Genomic DNA, 22,389 nt, shown 5'->3' with positions numbered 1-22,389 from the left:
TGTCTCATGAAATTAATAAATCTTAAAAAAAAAAGATACTTCCATCTGCTAGTTCATTTTACCACTCAAACTATGTATAAGGATGATAGCTATCATCCCTATCTATAGGTGACAAAATCATGGAAGAAAATTACTTCCCTAAACTAGTCAGAGAAGTGAAAAAAATCTTAATCTTCCATAAGTATCTATACCATTTCTAAGAGGTTTTCTCTATCCCCCACCACTGTACATACCAAGAAGTTTGCTGATGAAAGGCTGTGTTTTGAAAGGTTCAAAGTCATCTATATGTTCCCCTGTGCCAATGAAAATAATTGGACTTTTTGTGGCAGCAACTCTATTATGGAAATGAAAACAAAAAATAATCTCAAAAAGGGAAACATATTTCCAGTAGACTTCAAAGCTAATTAAACAAAAGAAATTAGCTCAAATTTCTCTTCACTAGTTTAAAAAGAACTGCATCAGAGAGATTTATATTTGAACTTTTAAAAAATACTTTTTAAAAATATTTTATTTATTTATGAGAAAGATAGGAGAGAGAAAGAACCAGACATCACTCTGGCACATGTGCTGCCAGGGATCGAACTCGGGACCTCATGCTTGACAGTCCAAAGCTTTAAACTGCGCCACCTCCCAGACCACTGAAAAATACTTTTTTAGTTATTGGATAGAGAGAATAAGAAATTGAGAGGGGATGAAAAGGCCGAGAGGGAGAGAGAGCAAGAAATACCAAGAGTACTGCTTCATTGCTTGTGAATCTCCTCCCCCATATGTGGTAACTGGGGTCTTAGAACCTAGTTCTTTTTTTTTTAAAAAAAAATTACTTATTTATTCCCTTTTGTTGCCCTTGTTGTTTTACTGTTGTAGTTATTATTGTTGTTGCTATTGATGTCGTCATTGTTGGATAGGACAGAGAAATGAAGAGAGGAGGGGAAGACAGAGGGGGAGAGAAAGACAGACACCTGCAGACCTGCTTTACCGCCTGTGAAGTGATTCCGCTGCAGGTGGGGAGCTGGAGGCTCGAACTGGTATCCTTATGCCAGTCCTTGTGCGTTGCGCCACCTGCGCTTAACTTGCTGTGCCACCACTGGGCTCCCAGAACCTAGTTCTTTATGTACTATATATATATAACATGTCCACTTAAATGAGTGACTCACTCCCCAGCCCCTAAACTTTTGTTTCACTCATTACTAGGTACACTACTGGAAGATACATTCAGCTTTCTAGCCCTATTCTCAACTCTTTTTTTTTTTTCCCCTCCAGGGTTGTTGCTGGGCTCGGTGCCTGCGCCACGAATCCACCGCTCCTGGAGGCCATTTTCCCCCTTTTTGTTGCCCTTGTTGTTGCAGCCTCGTTGTGGCTATTACCATTGCCATTGCTGATGTTGTTCGTTGTTGGATAGGACAGAGAGAAATGGAGAGAGAAGGGGAAGACAGGAAGTCTCTGTCTTCCTCTCCTCTCTCCATTTCTCTCCGTCCTATGTAACAACAACGATATCAATAATAACTACAACAATAAAACAACAAGGGCAACAAAAGGGAATATTTTAAAAAAGAAAAAGGAAGAGAAGGCAGGACCATAGGGAAAAAATGGGCAAATATAAATATAGCTAGTTATAACTATAATAGTCAACCCATATTTGTGACCTTGGGAGACCTACTGCAGTTTCCAATAGAGGGAATAGGGACACAGAACTGTGGTGGCAGGAATTATACCCCTGTTATCTCATAATTTTATAAATCAACATTAAATCACTAACAAAAAGGAAAAAAAAGTATCTTATAAAAGATGAGGAAAAACAGGAGGTGCTGTAGTTGGTAAAGCACTGAGCCCACCAGCACGAGACCATAGGTTTTATTTCATTTTTTTATATTTTATTATTTATTAATGAGAGGGATAGCAGGAGAGAGAGAAATAACCAGACATCACCCCGATACATGTGCTTGGGACTGAACTCAGGACCTCATGCTTGAGAGTCTAAGACTTTAACCACTGCGCCACCTCCCAGACCACAAGACCCTACATTTGATTATTGGCATTGTGTATGCCAGAGTGACAGTATGCTTCTTTCTCATAAATAACAAGTCTTTTTAAAAAGATCAGTAAGAAAGCCATACACACACAGTCACGCATGTGTGTGGTGTACATGAACATACAACACATATTAGCCCATAAGAAAAGACAATAACATAGGTACTTACGCACTAAGCGCTCCACCTCCCTTTGCATGGCCATCAAGTTTTGTTACTATTACTGAGGCTACATCTACTTTATCTTTAAAAGCCTTAGCTTGGGCTTCACAAGCCTGTCCAATGGAGGCATCCATCACATAAACAATGTTATCAGGTTGCTAGAAAATTTAAACAAATGATACATACTGATCTTAAGTTAATTTCATCATGAAAAGCTACAGAAAAATATTTATTATAAATAATTACAAATTCAATCAATAAAAAGTTATTAAAGGTGTATTAGCTATCTTTTAGGTCCTAGAGAAAGAGATAAATAAGAAAATCTTTGTGTTGGTGGGCTTTACAATCTATTCAGAGGGAAACAATAATAAAGGTAAATAGACATCTCAATACAGTTAAAATGGGATTGACGGACAAAGGAGAAAGATCTGTTTTACTTCACTCCCATAACAAGAACGCAGTCACAATGTTATACACAGAAAACTCCACACAGAAATGAGCTTGGGGGCTAGGGAGACAGCATAATGGTTATACAAAGGTTCTCATGCCTGAGGCTCTGAGGTCCTAAATTCAATCCCCAGAACCACAGAAATCAGAGCTGAGAAATACTCTACTTTCTCTCTCTTTTCTTTGTAACTCTCTAATTAAGATAAAATAAATTATATATATATATGTTAATGGGCTTAGATATCAAACAAGCTTCCATAGCAAGAGATAAAAAGTCTAGTATTCAACTGGCAAAGATGCAAACATATACTCTCATCAAAGGCAAAAAAAAAAAACCCATCACGTGACAATAATCACAACTGGAAAAGATCCATAAAATACTGAACTTTAGTCAAATGAACAAGGGACAGGCTAAATTAATACACGAGCCCTGCAATCCAAGGACAGTTTTATGCCTACAAGTTTACAACAGACACAAGCTACAAACCAGAGAGAAGCTGCAGAGGCAGCTATCCTAACTCTCTCAGCAGCTAGCTGAGAGCAGCCCTGGTAGATGCAACTATACTGGAAATCAGCTTCCACAGTAACAGACCCTGGGAGTGGAGTCAGAGAAAATGGCTGTGAGAGTTGGTGCATACCAGCATACCAGCAACCTGCAAAAAGTTCTTGCAACCTCAAAATCCTGATCATCATCCATGTTGAATAAACTTCAGTATTCTAATTTCAGTCAAGCACTTGTGGCTGTGAATCCCTAATTACTACTCAGGTGTAAACACAGAACCTTGGTTCTGGCCCTTATGAAGCATCAAATAAAATCCTAGGTTTGAGTCCCCCACGCCCACCTACATGGAGGATGCTTCATGAGCAGTGAAGCAGGTCAGTCTTTCTGTCTCTGTCTCTCTCTCTACCAGGGGTTATTGTTGGGGCAATGTGCTGGCACTATCAGTCCCCACTGCTCCCCACGGCTATCTTTTCTTTTTGCTTCGTTTATTTTTTTCTATTTTATTTGATAGGACAAAGAGAAATTGAGAGGGGGAGGGGAAGATAGAGACACAGAGAGAAAGATTTTTTTAAAAAGGAATCAAAGTATGTACTGAAACAAAAATGAGTAAAATTCAGGTGTGGCTATTTCTCTTAGCTTTGCTGAAACAGATAAAGAAAAACTGAATAGCTAAAAAGAAACTTATAAGCATTAACTATTAACCAATTCCAAAACATAGGCGCCTAAAATATGCTACCGATTAAATGTTTCTCTCCGTTATTTTCATCACAATTTTAATTAATTAACTAATTAATTTTTGTCACCAGAGTTATCACTAGGGTTCAGTTCCTGTACAACAAATCTACTGCTCCCAATGGCTACTTTTTTCTTCTGATGACAGGGATAAATTGACAGAGAAAGGGAAGATAGAGAGGGAGATAAAGAGAGAGGCACCTGCAACACTGTTTCAGTGCTCCTGCAGCTTCCCCCTCCAGGTGGGGAAAGGGGGCTTGAATCCAAGTCCTTGAACATCGTAATATGTGCACTCTAATGGGTGTGCCATCATCCAACCCCTTTACCATAACTTTACGCATTTTTCTTTTCTTTCTTTCTTAAACCATATTACTGCTTAGCTCTAGCTTACAGTGATACTGGGGATTGAACCTGGAATCTTTGGTGCCTCAGACATGAAAGTCCTTTTGTATGACCATTATGCGACTGACCTCCCTAGCCCTCATCACAATTTATTTATTTTTATTTATTTATTCCCTTTTGCTGTCCTTGTTGTTCTATTGTTGTTGATGTCATCATTGTTGGATAGGACAGAGAGAAAGGGAGAGAGGAGGGGAAGACAGAGAGGGGGAGAGAAAAAGAGACATCTGCAGACCTGCTTCACCGCATGTAGGTGGGGAGCTGGGGGCTCGAACGGGGATCCTTAGGCAGGTCCTCGCACTTTGCGCCACCTGCACTTAACCCGCTGCACTACAGCCCTACTCCCCCATCACAATTTTAAAGAGACACTAAATGATGACTATTTTTAAATGTTTCATTTTGAAAAATCTGTCAAATTTCATCTAAAGTACATTTCCAATCTAATTTAAATGTACAAAAAAAGAAAATTAGATATCATAGGTTAATATTCTGCTATTTTCCTATTTATATTAACAGAGTGATTAAGTGAGAAAAGATATTTTTTAAATTTGGGAAAATTTCATGTTCAACACAGAAAAGAATAAGTCACTATTATATGAATACAGGTAAGCAAAAATGGAGATAAATTATTTGAAATCTGTCTTACAGAAAAAAAAATTATATAGATCACCAGCAATTAGGGCTTGTATGCGAATCAACCAAAGTGTTTCAAATTTAAATTGAAGACTACTTACTATAGCATTAGATACTTGAAGCATTTCTTCAAACAAAGAGTCTTCTTGTTTATGTCGACCACTTGTATCAACAATAATAATTTCAAAATTTTCATTTTTGAATTTTTCCACTCCTTCAGAGGCAATGATAACAGGATCCATTTCTGTATAGCTATTTAACATGGATAAAATGATTTAACAGCAACCAAAAGAGCAAAATTTCCAAATATAAAAATTTAGAAACTGCTAGCATACCTCACACTTAGTCTAAAGAAGTAGTAATGATTTCAATTTAGAAGAATGTCATCTAGAATTTAGGAGATAGTTCACCTGCTATACTGCACACTTCACCATGTATGAGAATGTCGGTTTGAGCCCTCAGTGCTATGGGAAGACCATACAGAGGGAGCTTTACGAGATTCCATGAGTAGTGCTATGGTATCTCCCTCCCACAACTTCCCTCCCATCTCTCTCTGAAATTAATTTAAAAAAAAAAAAACTCCAGAGTGATGGAATCATGCAGGCAGTAAGTTCCCTACAAAACCCCAGTGTGCGGGGGGGAAAAAAGATAACAAAAACAATATAATCTAATATGTACTAAATATAGCAATATATTTTGAGAGCAGTATTTTCCACTAGAAATGTAATGGGGGCGGGGGAAGATAGCATAATGGTTATGCAAAGAGACTCTCATGCCTGAGGCTCCAAAGTCCTAGGTTCAATCCCCCGCACCACCAAAAAGAGCTGATAAGTGCTCTAGTTTAAAAAAGAAAGAAAGAAAGAAAGAAAGAAAGAAAGAAAGAAAGAAAGAAAGAAAGAAAGATAATGGTAGTGCTGCCAGGTCTTTTCTGTTTCCCTCAATTTTCTCTTTTTCACATTTTCCTTAATAATCAAACTGATGTCACATGGAGTTTCCCATCTGTCCTTCCACTTAATGCTTTGGTAAGCATTTTATACTGCCATTAAATATTCTTGTAAAATATGACTTTTAGGATATCAAGATCAATTCCTCAGATGACTATAAATGTCCTGTTGTTGGCCATTTAAGGTTTTTCTATTCTTTGGTATTCAAAACAAAAATATCAATACTACATAATTGTTCTCTCTTTAAAAATCTTTTTATTTAAAGATATTCTTAAACTATTTAATTTGATAGGACAGAGAGGAATTGAGAGGAAAGAGGGGTAGAGAAGGAGAGAGAAAGACAGGGAGACACCTGTAGTACTACTTCACCACTTTAAGTAACTTTCCCCCTGAAGGTGGGGACCAGGTCTTGAACCTGGGTCCTTGCTCATGGTAACGTGCACTTACCCAGATATGCCACCACCTGGCCTCCTAAACACATACTTTTTAATGAACAGGGCTTTCCACATGCACCATACCACTGAGCTGACTGTACAATCCAATATTTATTTTATATTTTTGAGAAAAGGAGGGAGAGGAAACAGAAGAAAGAGAACGGGAGAGGGTAAGACACCAATCAAAGCACTGCTCCTTCATCCATGGTTTTCCCTTAGCAGTATTCATAGCATTCCTTTGTGGTGCCAGGGATCAAGCCCCGGATCTCATGCATGGTAAGGTCAGAGTTTTACCCATGGAGTCATCTTCTAGCCCCACAAAATTTCATAACAAAAGAGACATAGTAGGTTCCTAAATGAAACAACACGAATTTAGTAAAGATGCTAATTCTCCCTTAATCGATTTGTATGTATTTCTAATCAAAACCTCCCGGAAGTTTCTCTTTCTGGAATTTGAGAAAGGATTTTAAATCCTAGACTCAGAAGGTTCACCCAAGATAAGCATGCATGAGGGTCCAGTGATACTAAAAATAAACAAACCCAAACTTTATTTGCTTTATTTTTGATCATCCAAACAAGTAGATAACAAGATGATATCATTCAACTGCATCCGTTTTTCTGTTTGCTTTTTGCCACTAGGGGTACACTTTGGCTACATGTCTGTATAAATCTATCACTCCTAATAGCTTATTGTTGTTGTTATTTTTTTCCTTTTTTTCCAGACAGATCATGGGGGACAGAGAAAGGAGGAGAGTTACAAAGCACTGTACCAGCATTCGTAAAGCTTCCCTGTTGTATCACACTCCCGAGTGTTGAACAGGAGCTCAAAGCCACGTCCTTGTACATTGTAAAGCGTGCACTCCGGCACGAGAGCTACTTCCCAGCCATTCTCACCGAAGGTGCCATAAACCATTTATGTTCGTAATGTGCCATTTATATGAACAGCAGTAAGAAAAACGCTATTTCCTCAAATAAGTCATAAATTTAACCTAGGTTCTAAGCCCCCCTTCCCCCACTCCCTTATATAAGAGACAGAGAAGCAGCAGAGCAGCAGAGAAAGAGAACCCAACACTGAAGCTTCCTTCAATGTGGTGGGGATTGGGCTCCAACCTGGGTTGTGCACATGGCAAAGGACCATACACTATCCCAGTGAGCTATTGGGCTAGCCCTAGACTCCATTCTTTTATCATCTTAATATGTGTAAACTATCCAATTTACTAGCAAAATATAAACAAGGGAAAGCAATGATCAGAATCTCTACTGGAGATAACTCCAGATTATAAGTCATTTTAGAATAATCAAACTTTTTCTTTTAATATTTATTCATTCCCTTTTGTTACCCTGGTTGTTTTCAAACTTCTTTTTTTTTTTTTTTCCCTCCAGGGTTATTGCTGGGCTCGGTGCCTGCACCATGAATCCACCGCTCCTGGAGGCCATTTTTCCCCATTTTTGTTGCTCTTGTAGCCTCTTTGTGGTTATTATCATTGCCACTGTTGATGTTGTTTGTTGTTGGATAGGACAGAGAGAAATGGATAGAGGAGAGGAAGACAGAGAGGGGGAAAGACAGACAGACACCTGCAGACCTGCTTCACCGCCTGTGAAGTGACTCCCCTGCAGGTGGGGAGTCGGGGGCTCGAACCGGGATCCTTATGCCGGTCCTTGCGCTTTGCGCCACATGCGCTTAACCCACTGCCCCACCACCCGACCCGCAAACTTTTTTTTTTTTTTTAGTGATATACTAGAGAAGTAGAATTCATGAGTAAATGGTTAACTGAGAAATGTTTCAGATAGATCTTAAAAAGAAAATACAGGGGGAGTCGGGCGTAGCTCTGCGGGTTAAGCAGGTGGCGCAAAGCACAAAGATCGGCATAAGGATCCTGGTTCGAGTCCCCGGCTCCCCACCTGCAGGGGAGTCGCTTCACAGGTGGTGAAGCAGGTCTGCAGGTGTCTGTCTTTCTCTGCCCCTCTCTGTCTTCCCCTCCTCTCTCCATTTCTCTCTGTTCTATCCAACAACAATAACAGCAATAACAACAATAACGATAAACAACAAGGGCAACAAAAGAGAAAATAAATAAATTAATTTAAAAAAAAAGAAAATACAGGAAAGGAGATTTAATATCTACATAATTTGGTAAGCATTTTAAATTTCATTAAAAATTACAGTGAAGAGAAGGAAGAATGATAGGCAGAATGATAAATATAGACAGAGAAACAGAATAAGCAATGTCTAGGAGCAGGGGAACAGCATGGCAGTTCACAAACAGGCGTTCATGCCTGAGGAACTGGAGGTCTTGGGCTCAATCCCTGTCACCACCATAAGCCAGAGCTAGGTAATAGTCTGATCAAGGAAAAAAAAACAAAAAAAAACTATAAAATAAAATAAGCAATGTACACTACCAGACTAGATCATAAAAGTGAAGTTGTAGTGGTAAAGAAGAACACCTAATTTTACCCCTATACCAGAAAGGACTTAAGCTTATGAGTATATATTAAAAGTTAACCAGAGAGCACTTTTTAAAAGTCTGACAGATAAGACCAGGCACATGAGACTCACAATGAAAAAGCAAAAACCCACCTTCCATAAAACGGAATTCTTGCTTTGGTAGCGTTCTGTTTTAATTGGTCAAAGGCCCCTAAAAGATAAAGAGTTTATGAATCATCAAGCTTAAAACTAAAGATTAAAGAAAACAATTTTTAAATTTTAATACATTACCTGCTCTGAATGTATCTGCACATATCAAGCAGGTCTTCCAACCTTTCCTCTGGTAAAAATATGCTAGCTGAAAAGGGGAAGATTAAAAAATTATAATGTCAGGGGGAGATGAGAGGCTGTGCCTATGGATTAATGACTATGCTGTAAAACAGTAACCCCCCCATAAAAAATTAAAAGAACATCCACAGATCGCAACCTAATCAACGCAACAAGTGCCACCTCAACATGCTTCAGCTCAGACTGTGTCCAGAGACTTCACGTGTGGAATCACAACCCTTCAGCTTCATTACTCGGGTGAGACCTTTCCTTTCATAGTACACTCTAATTTCATCCCAGGTGGTTCACTTTCTAACAAAGTCCCCAAACCTAGATATAGAGCAGGTTCCGTGAGAGAGAGCTTATGTTCGTTCACACGTGTCCATAAACCAGGGCAAATATACACCTGAAAGCAGAAGTCCACTAGAGTTTGCAGTGAGTACCCCCTTAACAATTCCTCTCCACTATTCCAAGCTTTGGGTACATGTTGTTCAACAATTTGTTTGGCTTTGTATGTTAACTCTCTTTTCAGCCACCAGGTTCCAGATGCCATCAGGATGCCGGCCAGGCTTCCTGGACTGACGACCCCACCAATGTGTCCTGGAGCTCCGCTTCCCCAGAGACCCACCCTACTAGAGAAAGAGAGAGGCAGACTGGAAGTATGGACCGACCAGTCAACGCCCATGTTCAGCGGGGAAGCAATTACAGAAGCCAGACCTTCTACCTTCTGCAACCCACAATGACCCTGGATCCATACTCCCAGAGGGCTAGAGAATGGGAAAGCTATCAGGGGAGGGGGTGGGATATGGAGATCGGGTGGTGGGAATTGTGTGGAGTTGTACCCCTCCTACCCTATGGTTTTGTTAATGTCTCCTTTCTTAAATAAATAAATAAATAATAATTAAAAGAAAAAAGAAATAAAAGGAAATTTGATAATAACAAAAAAAGAACACAGTATTGCAGTATCTTGGAGAGTAGTATGATAATGTGTTTTCAATAAAAAGTTAACATGCAAAAAGCTATGTCGATAAGTATTTTACATATGTAATCTTTTTTTTTAAATCTTTATTTATTATTGGATAGAGACAGTCAGAAATCGAGAGGGAAGGGGGTAATAGAGATGGAAAGAGACAAGAGACACCTGCAGCCCTGCTTTACCACTTGTGAAGCTTTCCTCCTGCAGGCAGGGACTGGGGCTCAAACCTGGGTCCTTGTGCACTGTAACATGTGTGCTCAACCAGGTGAGCCACCACCAGGCCCCTATATGCAATTATTTGTTTACTGTAATTATTTAAGTACTCCTTAAAGTAAAATTTCTTATATTTTTCTTAAAACAAAAATTACTGGGGGCCAAGTAGCTCACTTGGTTGAGTGCATGTAACCATGCACAAGGACCTAGGTTCAAGCCCCTGATCCTCACCTGCAGGGAGGAAGCTTCACAAGTAGCAAAGCAGTACTGCAGGTACCTCTTTCTCCCTCTCTCTCTCTCTCCCCCCTCTATCTTCCCCTCCCCTCTCAATTTCTTTCTGTCCTACCAAATATATGAAGTTTTAAAAAATTTACTGGATCAGCAGAATAGCTCACTTGGATGAGGCATTGCCATGTTAGAGCCTGGCCCCCACAGCACTGAAGGAAATTTCAGTGCTATGATTTCTTCCCCTCTCTCTAACTCTATCTGAAGAAGTAAGTCAGCCTGAAGTGGTGAAGTTCCAGATGGGATAAAAATAAATAAATAGGGAGTCGGGCTGTAGCGCAGCAGGTTAAGCGCAGGTGGCACAAAGCACAAGGACCGGCATAAGGATCCCGGTTCGAACCCCGGCTCCCCACCTGCAGGGGAGTCGCTTCACAGGCGGTGAAGCAGGTCTGCAGGTGTCTGTCTTTCTCTCCTCCTCTCTGTCTTCCCCTCTTCTCTCCATTTCTCTGTCCTATCCAACAACAACAACAATAATAACTACAACAATAAAACAACAAGGGCAACAAAAGGGAATAAATAAATAAAATAAATATTAAAAAATAATAAATAAATAATCTGGGTCGGGGAGATAGAATAATGGTTATGCAAAGACTCTTATGTATGTCTGGGGTCAGGTGGTGGTCCATCTGGTTAAATGCTCACATTACAGTGCACAAGGACCCAGGTTCAAGCCCCCAGTCCCCACCTGTAGGGGAAAGGTTCACAAGTGATGAAGCAGGGCTGCAGGTGTCTCTCTGTTTCTTTCCCACTCTGTATTTCCTCCTCTCTTCTCAATTTCTCTCTATCCTGTTGGGATGCTTCTAGTTCTGCTTCTGGGACCCTTTCTGTTACATTGCTTGACGTTGTGGTCTATTTACATGGTCATTCTGTTACATTGGTTTGGTCTCACTCCTCCTGCCTCCGGGAGATTGTGGTTTAGTCTTTGCCTTTTCCCGCTTCTTGCTTCTCTCCGCCCCCTATCCTACGTACTTCCTGGGTTGCTGCCGCTGCAGCGGAGAAGGATGCAAGACAGATTTGGGTTGTGACTAGTTTAGATTAGTTTTTTGAACTGTTCGCTCGTGAATAAAGAAATACTGCTTCTCCGCTCAGCCTTGTGTTCCTGGTCGTCTGTCTACCCGCCCATGAAGCCAGCCCAGAGAAAACAACACTATCCAATAACAAAATAAAATAAAATATTTAAAAGAAAAAAAAAAAAAAAGACTCTCATGTCTGAGGATCAGAAGTCCCAGGTTCAATTCCCTGTACCACCATAAACCAGAGCTGAGCAGTGCTCTGGTATAAAAACAAAACAAACAAATATACCAGAAAAAAACCTTTTAAACTAATTACTTCATTAGAGAGAGAAAGCTAAAGTATCACTCTGTCACATGCAGGTCTAGGGGTCAAACTCAGGACCTCATGCTTAGTCTACCATTTCATCCACTGTGGCACCTTCTGAACCTTTTCTTTTACATTTTTCTAAAATGATACTACTCTTTGAAAACTTAGGTGACAGCATTTTGTCATAAAACTTTTAATTTATAAAAAAGAAGGAAAAAAGGAAAAAGATACATACTACAAAGTAAAATAAAGCAATAAAGAGGTCCACCTGCATGGTACGGCTAGATAAGGCACTGAAAAGAAAGTCCTGAGCAATAGGGCATAAAGTCTCCAGGTACTCTTCTCCAAAAAACATATTAAACTTCATTAAAGATTAAGATTAGTCTATGTAAGCATAGTGAAAAATTGTAACGCAACAATATTATAACCTCTCTATTTAATATAAAACTTTATCTACAGAAACATAACCTCTTCATAACTTTTAGAAAGTCAAATGTAATTTACCTTTGAACAAGTTGTTGTTTTACCACTGCCTTGCAATCCAACAAACATGATCACGTTCTGTTTCCCCTTCGTGGGTGTCCATGCTTTAACTCCAGGGTCTACCAGCTATACACCACAATTAAAATTATAAAATCCAGTTACACATGTTTCTTTTAAAGTCCCTCTTCCTACACATCATTTAAATGATAAAATTAAGGACATTTTGGTATAAGAGTCACCCATAACCCTACCATTCTAATACAGCTCTACTATTTCCCTTTATACATACCTAGTGAAGTTAAAAAAAAATGTAAAGTAATGCATTGTGAAGTCATGAGCAAGACTATTCTCCAAACCAATCCAAGGGTATGGATCTCAAAACATTTTAAAAACAAGATGAGGATGGGGAAGATGAGACCCCCATACCACCAGAAGCCAGAGCTGAGCAGTGCTCTAGTAAAAAGTAATTAAAAGTATGGAGAGAGAAAGACAGAATCCAAAGATCTGCTTCACCGCTTGTGAAGTGACCTCCCCTGCAGGTAGGGAGCTGGGGGCTCAAATCAGGACGCTTGCACGGATCCTTGTGCTTCATATTATGTGTGCTTAACCCTGTGTGCTACTGCCTCACCCCCAATAAATAAAAAAAAAATTTAAAGATTTTATTTATTTATTCTTGAGAAGATAGGAGGAGAGAGAAAGAACCAGACATCACTCTGGCACATGTGCTGCCGGGGATCGAACTCAGGACCTCATGCTTGAGAGTCCAAAGCCTTATCACTGCGCCACCTCCCGGATCACAAATAATGGTAGCATAATGGTATGGAAAGAGACTCTCATGCCTGAGGCTCTGAAGTCCCAGGTGCAATAATCCCCCCACACCACCAAAAACCAGAGCTAATCACTGCTCTGGTTAAAATAATATACTTTTTAAAGTTATTTATTTATTTATTAGCCAGAAATTGAGAGGAATGGGGGTGATTCTCCATGGCCACACATACATTTTTAAAGTTTTAAAATTTTCACGATAGTAGCAATAGCATCAGTTGGTCCTAAAGTGAGACAGAGTAGCAGGCCATATTTACTTACAAAATGAAACTTTGTTAATTCACAATTGTTCATAATCTAATTAAGAATTGGGCTATTTGGCCTTTTTAAGTGGAATAAACAATATAGAAAATAATATGGGGCCAGGTAGGGGCACACCTGGTTGAACACACGCCATAATGTTCAAGGACCTGGGTTCAAGTCCCTGGTCCCCACTCGCAGAAGAAAGCTGCGGGAGTAGTGAAGCAGGGCTGTGGTCTCTCTCTCTCTCTCTCTCTCTCTCCCTCTCTTTATATTCCCTTACCTTCTCGATTTCTGGCTTTCTTTATCCAATAAATAAAGATTATTTTTAAAAAATTAAAAAAGAAAAACACTTATTTTAAAAAATTAAAAAATAACACTTGGTGGGAGGGATTTAGGCCATGGCACACCTAGTTGAGTGTACACATTACCATGAGCAAGGTCCAGGGCTTTCACCTGCAGGGGAAAACTTTACATGAGATGAAGCAGTGCTGTAGGTGTCTCTCTTTCTCTCATCCTCTCTATCTCCCCTTCCCTCTCAATTTTTCTCTAGCCTATCAAAATCAAAAAATGCTAAATAAATACTTAATAAAAAAAGAATACATGCCAAAAGAGACTTTCTGTATCATAGTAGGACCTTCAGTATGCAATGCTTGATATTAAGAGGATAAATACAGTGCTGATGTATTTTACCCATTAAGTAATAGAGAAACATAACACAGTCTTGATATACTTTTACCTTTACAAGTTCTTTGAATACTGCATGCTGAATCATTTTTCTTTTGTTAAGACCAGATGCCATCTCTTCAAGATCAATAGCAGACCTTTATAATAATGGTTTTTGGGGTTAGGAGGTAAAGAGAAAAAAAAAAAAAAAACCAATTAAGGTACTGTAAAAATAAAGAAGCTTTAGCTCCAAACTGTTATGCACAGTAGTTAACCATATTAATAACTGTATAATTAACATGAACAAATTACTACAGATTTTTAAGTCTACATCATAAGGAATTAAATATGAAACACTAGATGTGAGACTTTGGTTAGCTTTTCAAGACTTTCTCTTGAAATCTGAAAGTGAATAATCTGTCCCCTTCCCATTGCCAAGTATTAGTACTGTTTCTTCTCCTTGCAACTTTTAAACTTCATACCTAGAGGGAACAGTACTATTCTGTCTAATTCTAGATGCCTGATTGCTAGTAGTTCTATATCTACGACCCAGTCTGACAACAGAAAAAAGGAGGAATGGTCTGTGCATCACAAGGGCTAGGATCCAAGCAGTTAATTAAGGTGCTTTTATTATCCCATGTGCCCTGCCACAGTCCATGCCTCTCACAGTGAACACAATAACAGACCACACACATTACTATTTCATTCAAATATGAACAGAGAAGCCAAAAGTAATAGGAAAAAAAAGAATACAATTCTCTAATAATGTAGGTGGCTGATTAGTGCTATCCTAAGGCTGAAGAGGATAAAACAACGCTACTTTTCTATGAAGACTCTGAATTGGTAAAAATGCTTTTATATTAAAATACTACATAGTGTATTATTAAATCCATCCAAATAAAGGAGTTGTGAAATGCAAAGAAATACATAATTAAATGAAAGCCACATGTAGCTTGTTCTTTGAACCATCATAATGAAAACACACTAGACACATACAACATATGAGGTCTATTCTTTTAGTGGGGCTGTTTCATGATGTAGCAGACTTTTCTAGTTATTTCCTTGACTTAGAGTAAACTAAATTTAGTCTTGTTTATTTTCACTCGATTAATTTTACTTACTTTACATTCTCTCTTAGCTGTTTCACTAGTTTAATATTAACATCTGCTTCCAATAATGCTGTACATACTTCTTTTAGCATAGCATTTAGAACCTGCAAACAAAGTAAAAAAGAATTAAATATCATTTTAATCATATGAAAAAACAATGACTGGTCAGTGATCACACTACTGTAGGCAAAAACAAGTTTTCCAGTTACCATTAGAGATATAAAATCCTGCTAAGTATAAAGTCATTCTGTCAAAATTATACCTTCCATTTAGTACTCATCACCGCAATTTTACTTCCGTTAAAGTCATGATGGTAACTACCATTCACAAACCAAACAGAGCTACCTAGTACTAGATGTTGCCATTGACATTTTCTGTATCACTGAACAGCTCTCACTGTTGATATAGAGCAATTTCAGTTGTATGTGAAATATGTGCTTCTTTGGACTACCACGGAGGAGAAGTTTACAAAAGAAAATGATTTGGGTCCCCACCTGCAGGGGGAAAGCTTCACAAGTGGTGAAGCAGGGCTGCAGGTGTCTCTCTATCTCTCTCCCTCTCTATCTTCCCCTTCCCTTTCAATTTCTGGCTGTCTCTACCCAATAAATAAATAAAGATAATTAAAAATAAAATAAAACGATTATTAAAAAAATGATTTGGTCTGACCTAAATGGCTTACTATTTACACTTAGAAGAGTAGAACAAAATTGAAAAGGAAACTCTCCTCTACTCATAACTCACTTTTTTTTTAAAGATTTTATTTATTTATTAATCAGAAAAATAGGAGGACACAGAGAGAAAGACATCACTCTGGTACATGTGCTGCTGGGAATTGAACTCTGGACCTCCTGCTTGAGAGTCCAATGCTCTATCCACTGCACCATCTCCTGGTCCACGAAACTCACTATTATCATATATTTCTTTTTTTATATATTTATTTATTCCCTTTACTTACCCTTGTTGTAGTTACTATCAATGTCATTGTTGTTGGATAGGACAGAGAGAAATGGAGAGAGGAGGGGAAGACAGAGAGCGGGAGAGAAAGATAGACACCTGCAGACCTGCTTCACCGCCTGTGAAGCGACTCCCCTGCAGGTCCTGCAGGTGGGGAGCTGGGGCTAGAACCAGGATCCTTATACCGGTCGTGTGCTTCGCGCCACGTGCGCTTAACCCACTCCCTATTATCATATATTTCTTGAGTTGCTAGGAACTGTGGTTCAATGAAGACAGAACAATAAAACCTTAAAATAAAATTTATATACTAGAATGTGAGCTCCATGATGGCAGGATCTGTATCTTATCACTGCCATCTGGTACCAACAAAAATGAATAAAAAAAAAAAGTAAACTGTCAAGTACCTCTTCATTGAACTCTCTCAACTCCAACTCATGTCTTAAATCCTACAGAGATGTAACAGATTTTTCTATCCTTCATTAAGAGTCTGATAAAAAAAAAAAAAATGAAGTAACAGATCTTTCACTGCAGGGATTTCTTTGTTAATTCCCTAGCAGCATATTTCCAAGAACAGCGAAGTTGCCAAATGGCTGTCAAAAGACAACCTTAATAACTTGTCACCAAGTTTGTGTCCCTGGTTTCTTTTTTCTCTTCTATAAACACAAAAAGTATATGGACTGTACAACAGGGAAGATTGTTTGGAAAGTTGTCATTTTATTTTTCTGAATTCCAAAGATTGAAAAATGGTTTAAGTTATGTTTTGGTGTTGTTTAATAATAATTTTTAAAGGTCCTAGATTTGAGAATTAGAAAAAAGTTTTTTTTGTTTGTTTTTTTGTTTGCCTCCAGAGTTATTGCTGGGGCTTGGTGCCTGTACTACAAATTCACTGCTCCTGAAGGCTGTTTTTCCACTTTTGTTGTCCTTGTTGTTATGCTGTCATTACTGTTGTTGTTGTTGTTGGATAAGACAGAGAGAAATGGAGAGAGGAGGGGAAGACAGAGAAGGGGAGAGACAGACACCTGCAGACCTGCTTCACCGCTTGTGAAGCGACCCCCCTGCAGGTGGGGAGTCGGGGGCTCAAACTGGGATTCTTAGGCCGGTCCTTGTGCTTCATGCCATATGAGCGTAACTCACTGCGCTACCACCCAGCCCCCCAAAAAGAAGATTCTAAGTCTGGTTCTTCAAACAAATGTGTGAAACTTTTTAGTGCTGTTAAATAACTTTTCTCTAGATGGTTCCAAAACTGGGCTGGTAAGATAGCTCAGGACGTTCAACTGTTTTGCCATGCACGTGGCCTAGGTTTGAGCCTGGTGCCTACTGCCTGGGGGATGGCTTTAGTGCTATGGTATCTTTCCTTCTCTCCATCTCTTTCTACCTGAAAAAAGTTGGCCTGGAGCAGTAAAGCCCAGGTGATGGGGGAAAAAAATCCCAAATCATTAGTAACATGCTTATTAAAGCACTGATATCAAATTCTATATTAGTTTATTTCAAACTTCCAACTTAGAAAATATTTTTCCGGGAGTCGGGCGGTAGCGCAGCGGGTTAAGCACACGTGGCGCAAAGCGCAAGGACCAGTGGAAAGATCCTGGTTCGAGCCCCCGGCTCCCCACCTGCAGGGGAGTTGCTTCACAGGCGGTGAAGCAGGTCTGCAGGTGTCTCTCTTTCTCTCCCCCCTGACTTCCCCTCCTCTCTCCATTACTCTCTGTCCTATCAACAACGAACAACATCAACAGCAACAATAGCTACAACAGTAAAAACAACAAAAAGGAATTAAATAAAATATTTAAAAAATAATAAAAGATAAAACAAACAAAAATATTTTTAAAAAATAGAAAGAAAAAAAAAGAAAATACTTTCCATCCATTATCTCATGTGTCTAAAATCATTTTATACATTAAGGAATCTGAATTAGATTTGCACAAATTTACATTGCATAACTACTAAGTGGGAGACTGAACACATCTTCTAAAACTAAATTTAGTATTTGTCCACTGGTACTGCAAAATATAAAGTATACTTGTGAACTGTGACTACCTTTCTACAGCTAACAAATTATTAAATGCAAAATATGGAGAAAAGAATGGGAAAAAAGTCTAAAACAATGAAACAGAACTAAGAGTATTCTTCTTCTTCTTCTAGCGTTTGCCCTTCTTCCATTGAAATGTCATAAGAAATAAACTTGCAAAATCTCCAAAAGCAAATGAATCAGATTAGTCAAGATGAAACCACTAGCCTTTTATATGAACACTACGTGAAGTAAAGGAGCTCATGTGGACAAGACAACTCACGTGGGGTCTGCTCGCTTTGTTACACTCATCACCCAGCTTTGAGACTGACCCGACACACCAAACGAGGTTTCAGTGTTGAGGTGTTTTTCTGTTGCTTTCTATCTGAAAAACTAAGCCTAGAGCAGGAAATCCCCAGTGATGACAAAAATAAATAAAAATTAAAAAATTAAAAAAAAAAAGATGAAAGTAAAGAAGGGGAAGTAATGTATGTACAGTCCTTAGACAAGAAAGAATCAGGTCTGTGGTCTGGGAGGTGGCGCAGCGGATAAGACTTTGGACTCTTAAGTCCAAACTCATGAGGTCCTGAGTTCAGTCCCCGGCAACACATGGACCAGAGTGATGTCTGGTTCTTTCTCTCTCTCCTATAATTTCTCATGAATAAATAAATAAAATCTTAAAAAAAAAAGAAAGAATCAGAATACTAAAGTTTTAGGCCTATGTTAAGATAGAAAATATATTTCCACATCTTGGTCATTTTCACAAGATCAAAGTGTAGATCATTTAAATCTTTTTTAAAAATTTATTTACTTATTAATCAATGGCAGAGAACCAGACTATCACTCTGGAACATGCAATGTTGAGGACTGGAACTTGGGACCTCAAACTTGAGAGGTCATTGTATTATACATTGTACCACCTCCCAGCCACTTTTTAGTCATTTCCATCTCTTCACCCCATCCCTGAGACACAGTGGCAGCAAGAGAGATAGATTAGACAGATAGATAGATAGATAGATAGATAGATAGATAGATAGATAGATAGATAGACAGACAGACAGACAGACAGACAGACAGACAGACAGAGATAGGTAGATAAGATAGAAGAGGGGGAGGAGAGAGACGGAGAGAGAAGACCGACACCACAGCACCAAAATTCCCTTCATGGAGATTGGGCTTGAACCTGGGTTGCACACATAGAAAAGGTACACTATTCAAGAGAGCTATTGATATTTCCTCAGCTATTTTCTACTAATTTTTATTTCAAGTTTCTGGAATTCTTCTACCTGAGACTACTATGCCCACCATGGACAAGTTTCACATAAATGTTTGCCTTATTTCAGAGAAGTACCCCCTCACTTCCAAGGTGCCACTGTCTCTCCACTCACTCAATATTTATAATTCATTATAGGAAGTTGGAATTAAAAGGCTATCAATCAACTTCTCAAAAAAAATTAAGATATCCTGTTACATGCTTTTTTTGTGTTTATTTTTATTTTTCTACTTTATGGGGGGAGTTAATAGTTTATAACTATTAACATAATGGTAGATAATTTCTCATCTCCTAGGGTAAGTGTCGGCAAAACACTTTTACCTCCAACTTACATCCTTTCCCACTATCATGCACCAGGATCCCAAACTACCTCCACCCACTCTTCCTTCCCCTTCTTCCCCAGAGTCCTTTACTTTGCTGCAATACACCACAGTCAGCCCCAATTTTACCTTGTGTTCCCGTTTTATGTTTTTACCTTTAGACTTAAAGTTTACATTAGGGTGAGGGAGATAGGGTAGTAGCAGCACGCCAGACTCTCATGCCTGAAAGCCCAGAGGCCACAAGTTTAACCCATGGCAACACCACATGCCAGAGTTGAGCAATGCTCTGGTCTCTGCTCTCTAACCCAACATATAAATAAATATACACATCAATTTTAAAAATAAACAAATATACGGGCAGGGGCTGTAGCTCAGCAGTAGAGTACATGTTTTACATGTGTGAGGTCCTAGGTTTGATCTATGATGCCACATAAAAAAAAAATAGAGAGATTACTAATACCCCACCTGTCCAATGCTAAGAATGACATGCAGTCACCTAAATTTCACATACCTCTTCGTTGATGATGGTGGCATTGCTTAATGAGCGTAATGCTGATGTTATTTTCCTTCCAAGGTCTGCTAGCACCATCTTGAAGGCTTTAAATTATAGCTATAAGAAAACCTAGGAAGAAAAATAATAAACACATCTTAATAATAATAGTTTTTATAATGGAAGATTTCTAAAGTTCAAGTTAAAGTACTCTTATGTTTAGATAGTATAACTTTAAAAAAAATTTTTAAATATTTATTCCCTTTTGTTGCCCTTGTTGTTTTATTGTTGTAGTTATTAGATAGGACAGAGAGAAATGGAGAAAGGAGGGGAAGACAGACACCTGTAGACCTGCTTCACCACTTGTAAAGTGATTCCCCTGCAGGTGGGGATCCGGGGGCTGGAACAGGAACAGGGATCCTTACGCCAGTACCTGAGCTTTGTGCCACCTGCACTTTGCCTGCTGCTACTGCTCGACTCCCCGCCCCCTCCTCTTTGTTTTTTTTTTTTTTTAACCAGAGCACTGCTCAGTTCTGGCTTATGGTGGTGCAGGAGGCTTTGGAGCCTCAGGTACGAGAGTCTCTTTGCATAATCATGATGCTATATACTACCCACCCTCCGGTCCTGTAACTTTAACTTCTACATTCTCATCTGGTAGTTTCGTCCGGTCCAAAAGCTAAGCTGCCGCTACTATAGATTATAACACCTTCTGTTCGAAAAGCCACTGAAATGCTTTATGTAAGCCAATGAGCTTATTGTGTCAGTTAATATGTTTTGGGAAAACGGGATCTTTGAGGCTTCTATCTGTTCTCATTTTGGGCAAACCTGTACATAATTTACAAAAACTGGGAAAGAAAAATATCAATTGAAGAATAGTTCTGGTTTTGTTCTGTTTTTGACAGAGGCAGAGAGAGAGAGAGAGAGAGAGAGAGAGAGAGAGAGAAAGAATGTGACCACATCACTGAAGCTTCCTTCAATGAGATGGGAGCAAGGCTCGGATGTGGGTCATGCACACGGCCAAGCAGTGCACTAGTCCAAGAATACTGTCTAGTTTACTACATTAAACAGACTTTGTAAATTACTTTAATTCAAACTCAAAAGAAAGGAAAAAAAAAAAAGGCCCGGCAAAAGCACTGGACTCTCCAGCATGAGGTCCTGAGTTTGATCCCCGGCATATGTGCCAGACAGAGTGATGTTCTAATTCTCTCTCTCTCTTTGTTAATAGATTTGCCATTAAAAAAAGGAGGGGGAGGGAAAGATTTCAATTTCTGAATAATTACTAAACTACCTAACTTTGTGCATACACATTACATTATCATAGTTTACCCCTCCAGCAAACAAGGGAAGTAGTAGGCTACTAACTTTCCTATTTTAAAGTTGCTCAAGTCAAGGACATAGCACAGCAGCAGTTTACAGGACTTGCATGTGAAAGGTCCCAGGCTCACTCTCTAATACAACCAAGACTAAAAGTGGAACCGTGGTCTGGCTAAAATAAAATAAAATAAAATAAAATAAAGCTGTTTTTGATGTCCCCTACCCCCCCCCCCAACTGTAAAAGAAAACTTCAAAGAAAGCCCCTTCCCAGCATGGTTTTTAGAGTGTAGAGCTACTTATACACACAACTCACTCTTTAAGGACTTGTGATTGGCAAATAAGCAAGTGAGACTTACAGCCCCTGCCTTCAAGTTGCTTATTTTCTAGCTGGCATGACAAGACATAGAAACATACAGCAAAAATAAATAAATAAATAGATAGATAAATAAATGATTTATTTCGCCTGTCTTCAAACTGGGATGCTTCTTGCCTTCAAACTCAAACTGAAACATCAGCTTTCCTGATGCCAGCCTTTAGAATACACCACCACTGCCTCAGTCCTCCTAGCTAGGCTCCAGCTTGTCCGTTTGCTGGAAGGATGCTGGAACTTGTCAACTTCATGATAATGTGCATGAGCTTATTACTTACACTAAATTTTTTGGTTTCTTGAGTGACATTCAGTTTTTACATGGAGCCAATGAATCCCTTCTTGGTTTTATTAGCACCTCCCCCCTTTTTTTAGTACAGTATGAATTTGTGCTAGGGAGTTGGTCAGCCATGAAAGTGTACTGCTCTAACTTTTGGTTGTGTCCAGATAAAGCCTACAATATTTTACAATGAAGCCTTTTTAGGAGACGACTGCCCTGTAACCCATACTTGGCTCAATG

The 22,389-nt window shown here is 39.0% G+C and overlaps 1 protein-coding gene across 2 annotated transcripts in view; it reads right to left on the bottom strand.

The window, feature by feature from the left end:
• LOC103119905 (signal recognition particle subunit SRP54) overlaps positions 1 to 22,389 on the bottom strand; it is an 80,280-nt gene that overhangs the window by 38,245 nt on the left and 19,646 nt on the right. For both annotated transcript variants that reach the window (XM_060175424.1, XM_007530235.3), the window contains exons 2-10: positions 20,210 to 20,320; positions 15,159 to 15,250; positions 14,111 to 14,195; positions 12,328 to 12,432; positions 8,994 to 9,060; positions 8,856 to 8,913; positions 5,004 to 5,154; positions 2,199 to 2,347; positions 234 to 334 (exon numbers count right to left, since the gene is read on the bottom strand). In XM_060175424.1, coding sequence (XP_060031407.1) covers positions 234 to 334; positions 2,199 to 2,347; positions 5,004 to 5,154; positions 8,856 to 8,913; positions 8,994 to 9,060; positions 12,328 to 12,432; positions 14,111 to 14,195; positions 15,159 to 15,250; positions 20,210 to 20,287 — 886 coding nt within the window. In that variant the 5' untranslated portion in view covers positions 20,288 to 20,320. The remainder of the gene's footprint in view (positions 1 to 233; positions 335 to 2,198; positions 2,348 to 5,003; positions 5,155 to 8,855; positions 8,914 to 8,993; positions 9,061 to 12,327; positions 12,433 to 14,110; positions 14,196 to 15,158; positions 15,251 to 20,209; positions 20,321 to 22,389) is intronic.

This window comes from Erinaceus europaeus, chromosome 16, assembly GCF_950295315.1.
Source record: "Erinaceus europaeus chromosome 16, mEriEur2.1, whole genome shotgun sequence".
Taxonomy (NCBI): domain Eukaryota; kingdom Metazoa; phylum Chordata; class Mammalia; order Eulipotyphla; family Erinaceidae; genus Erinaceus; species Erinaceus europaeus.
The sequence above is the reverse complement of the archived record's forward strand: the minus strand, read 5'-3'. Positions and strand labels throughout refer to the sequence as shown.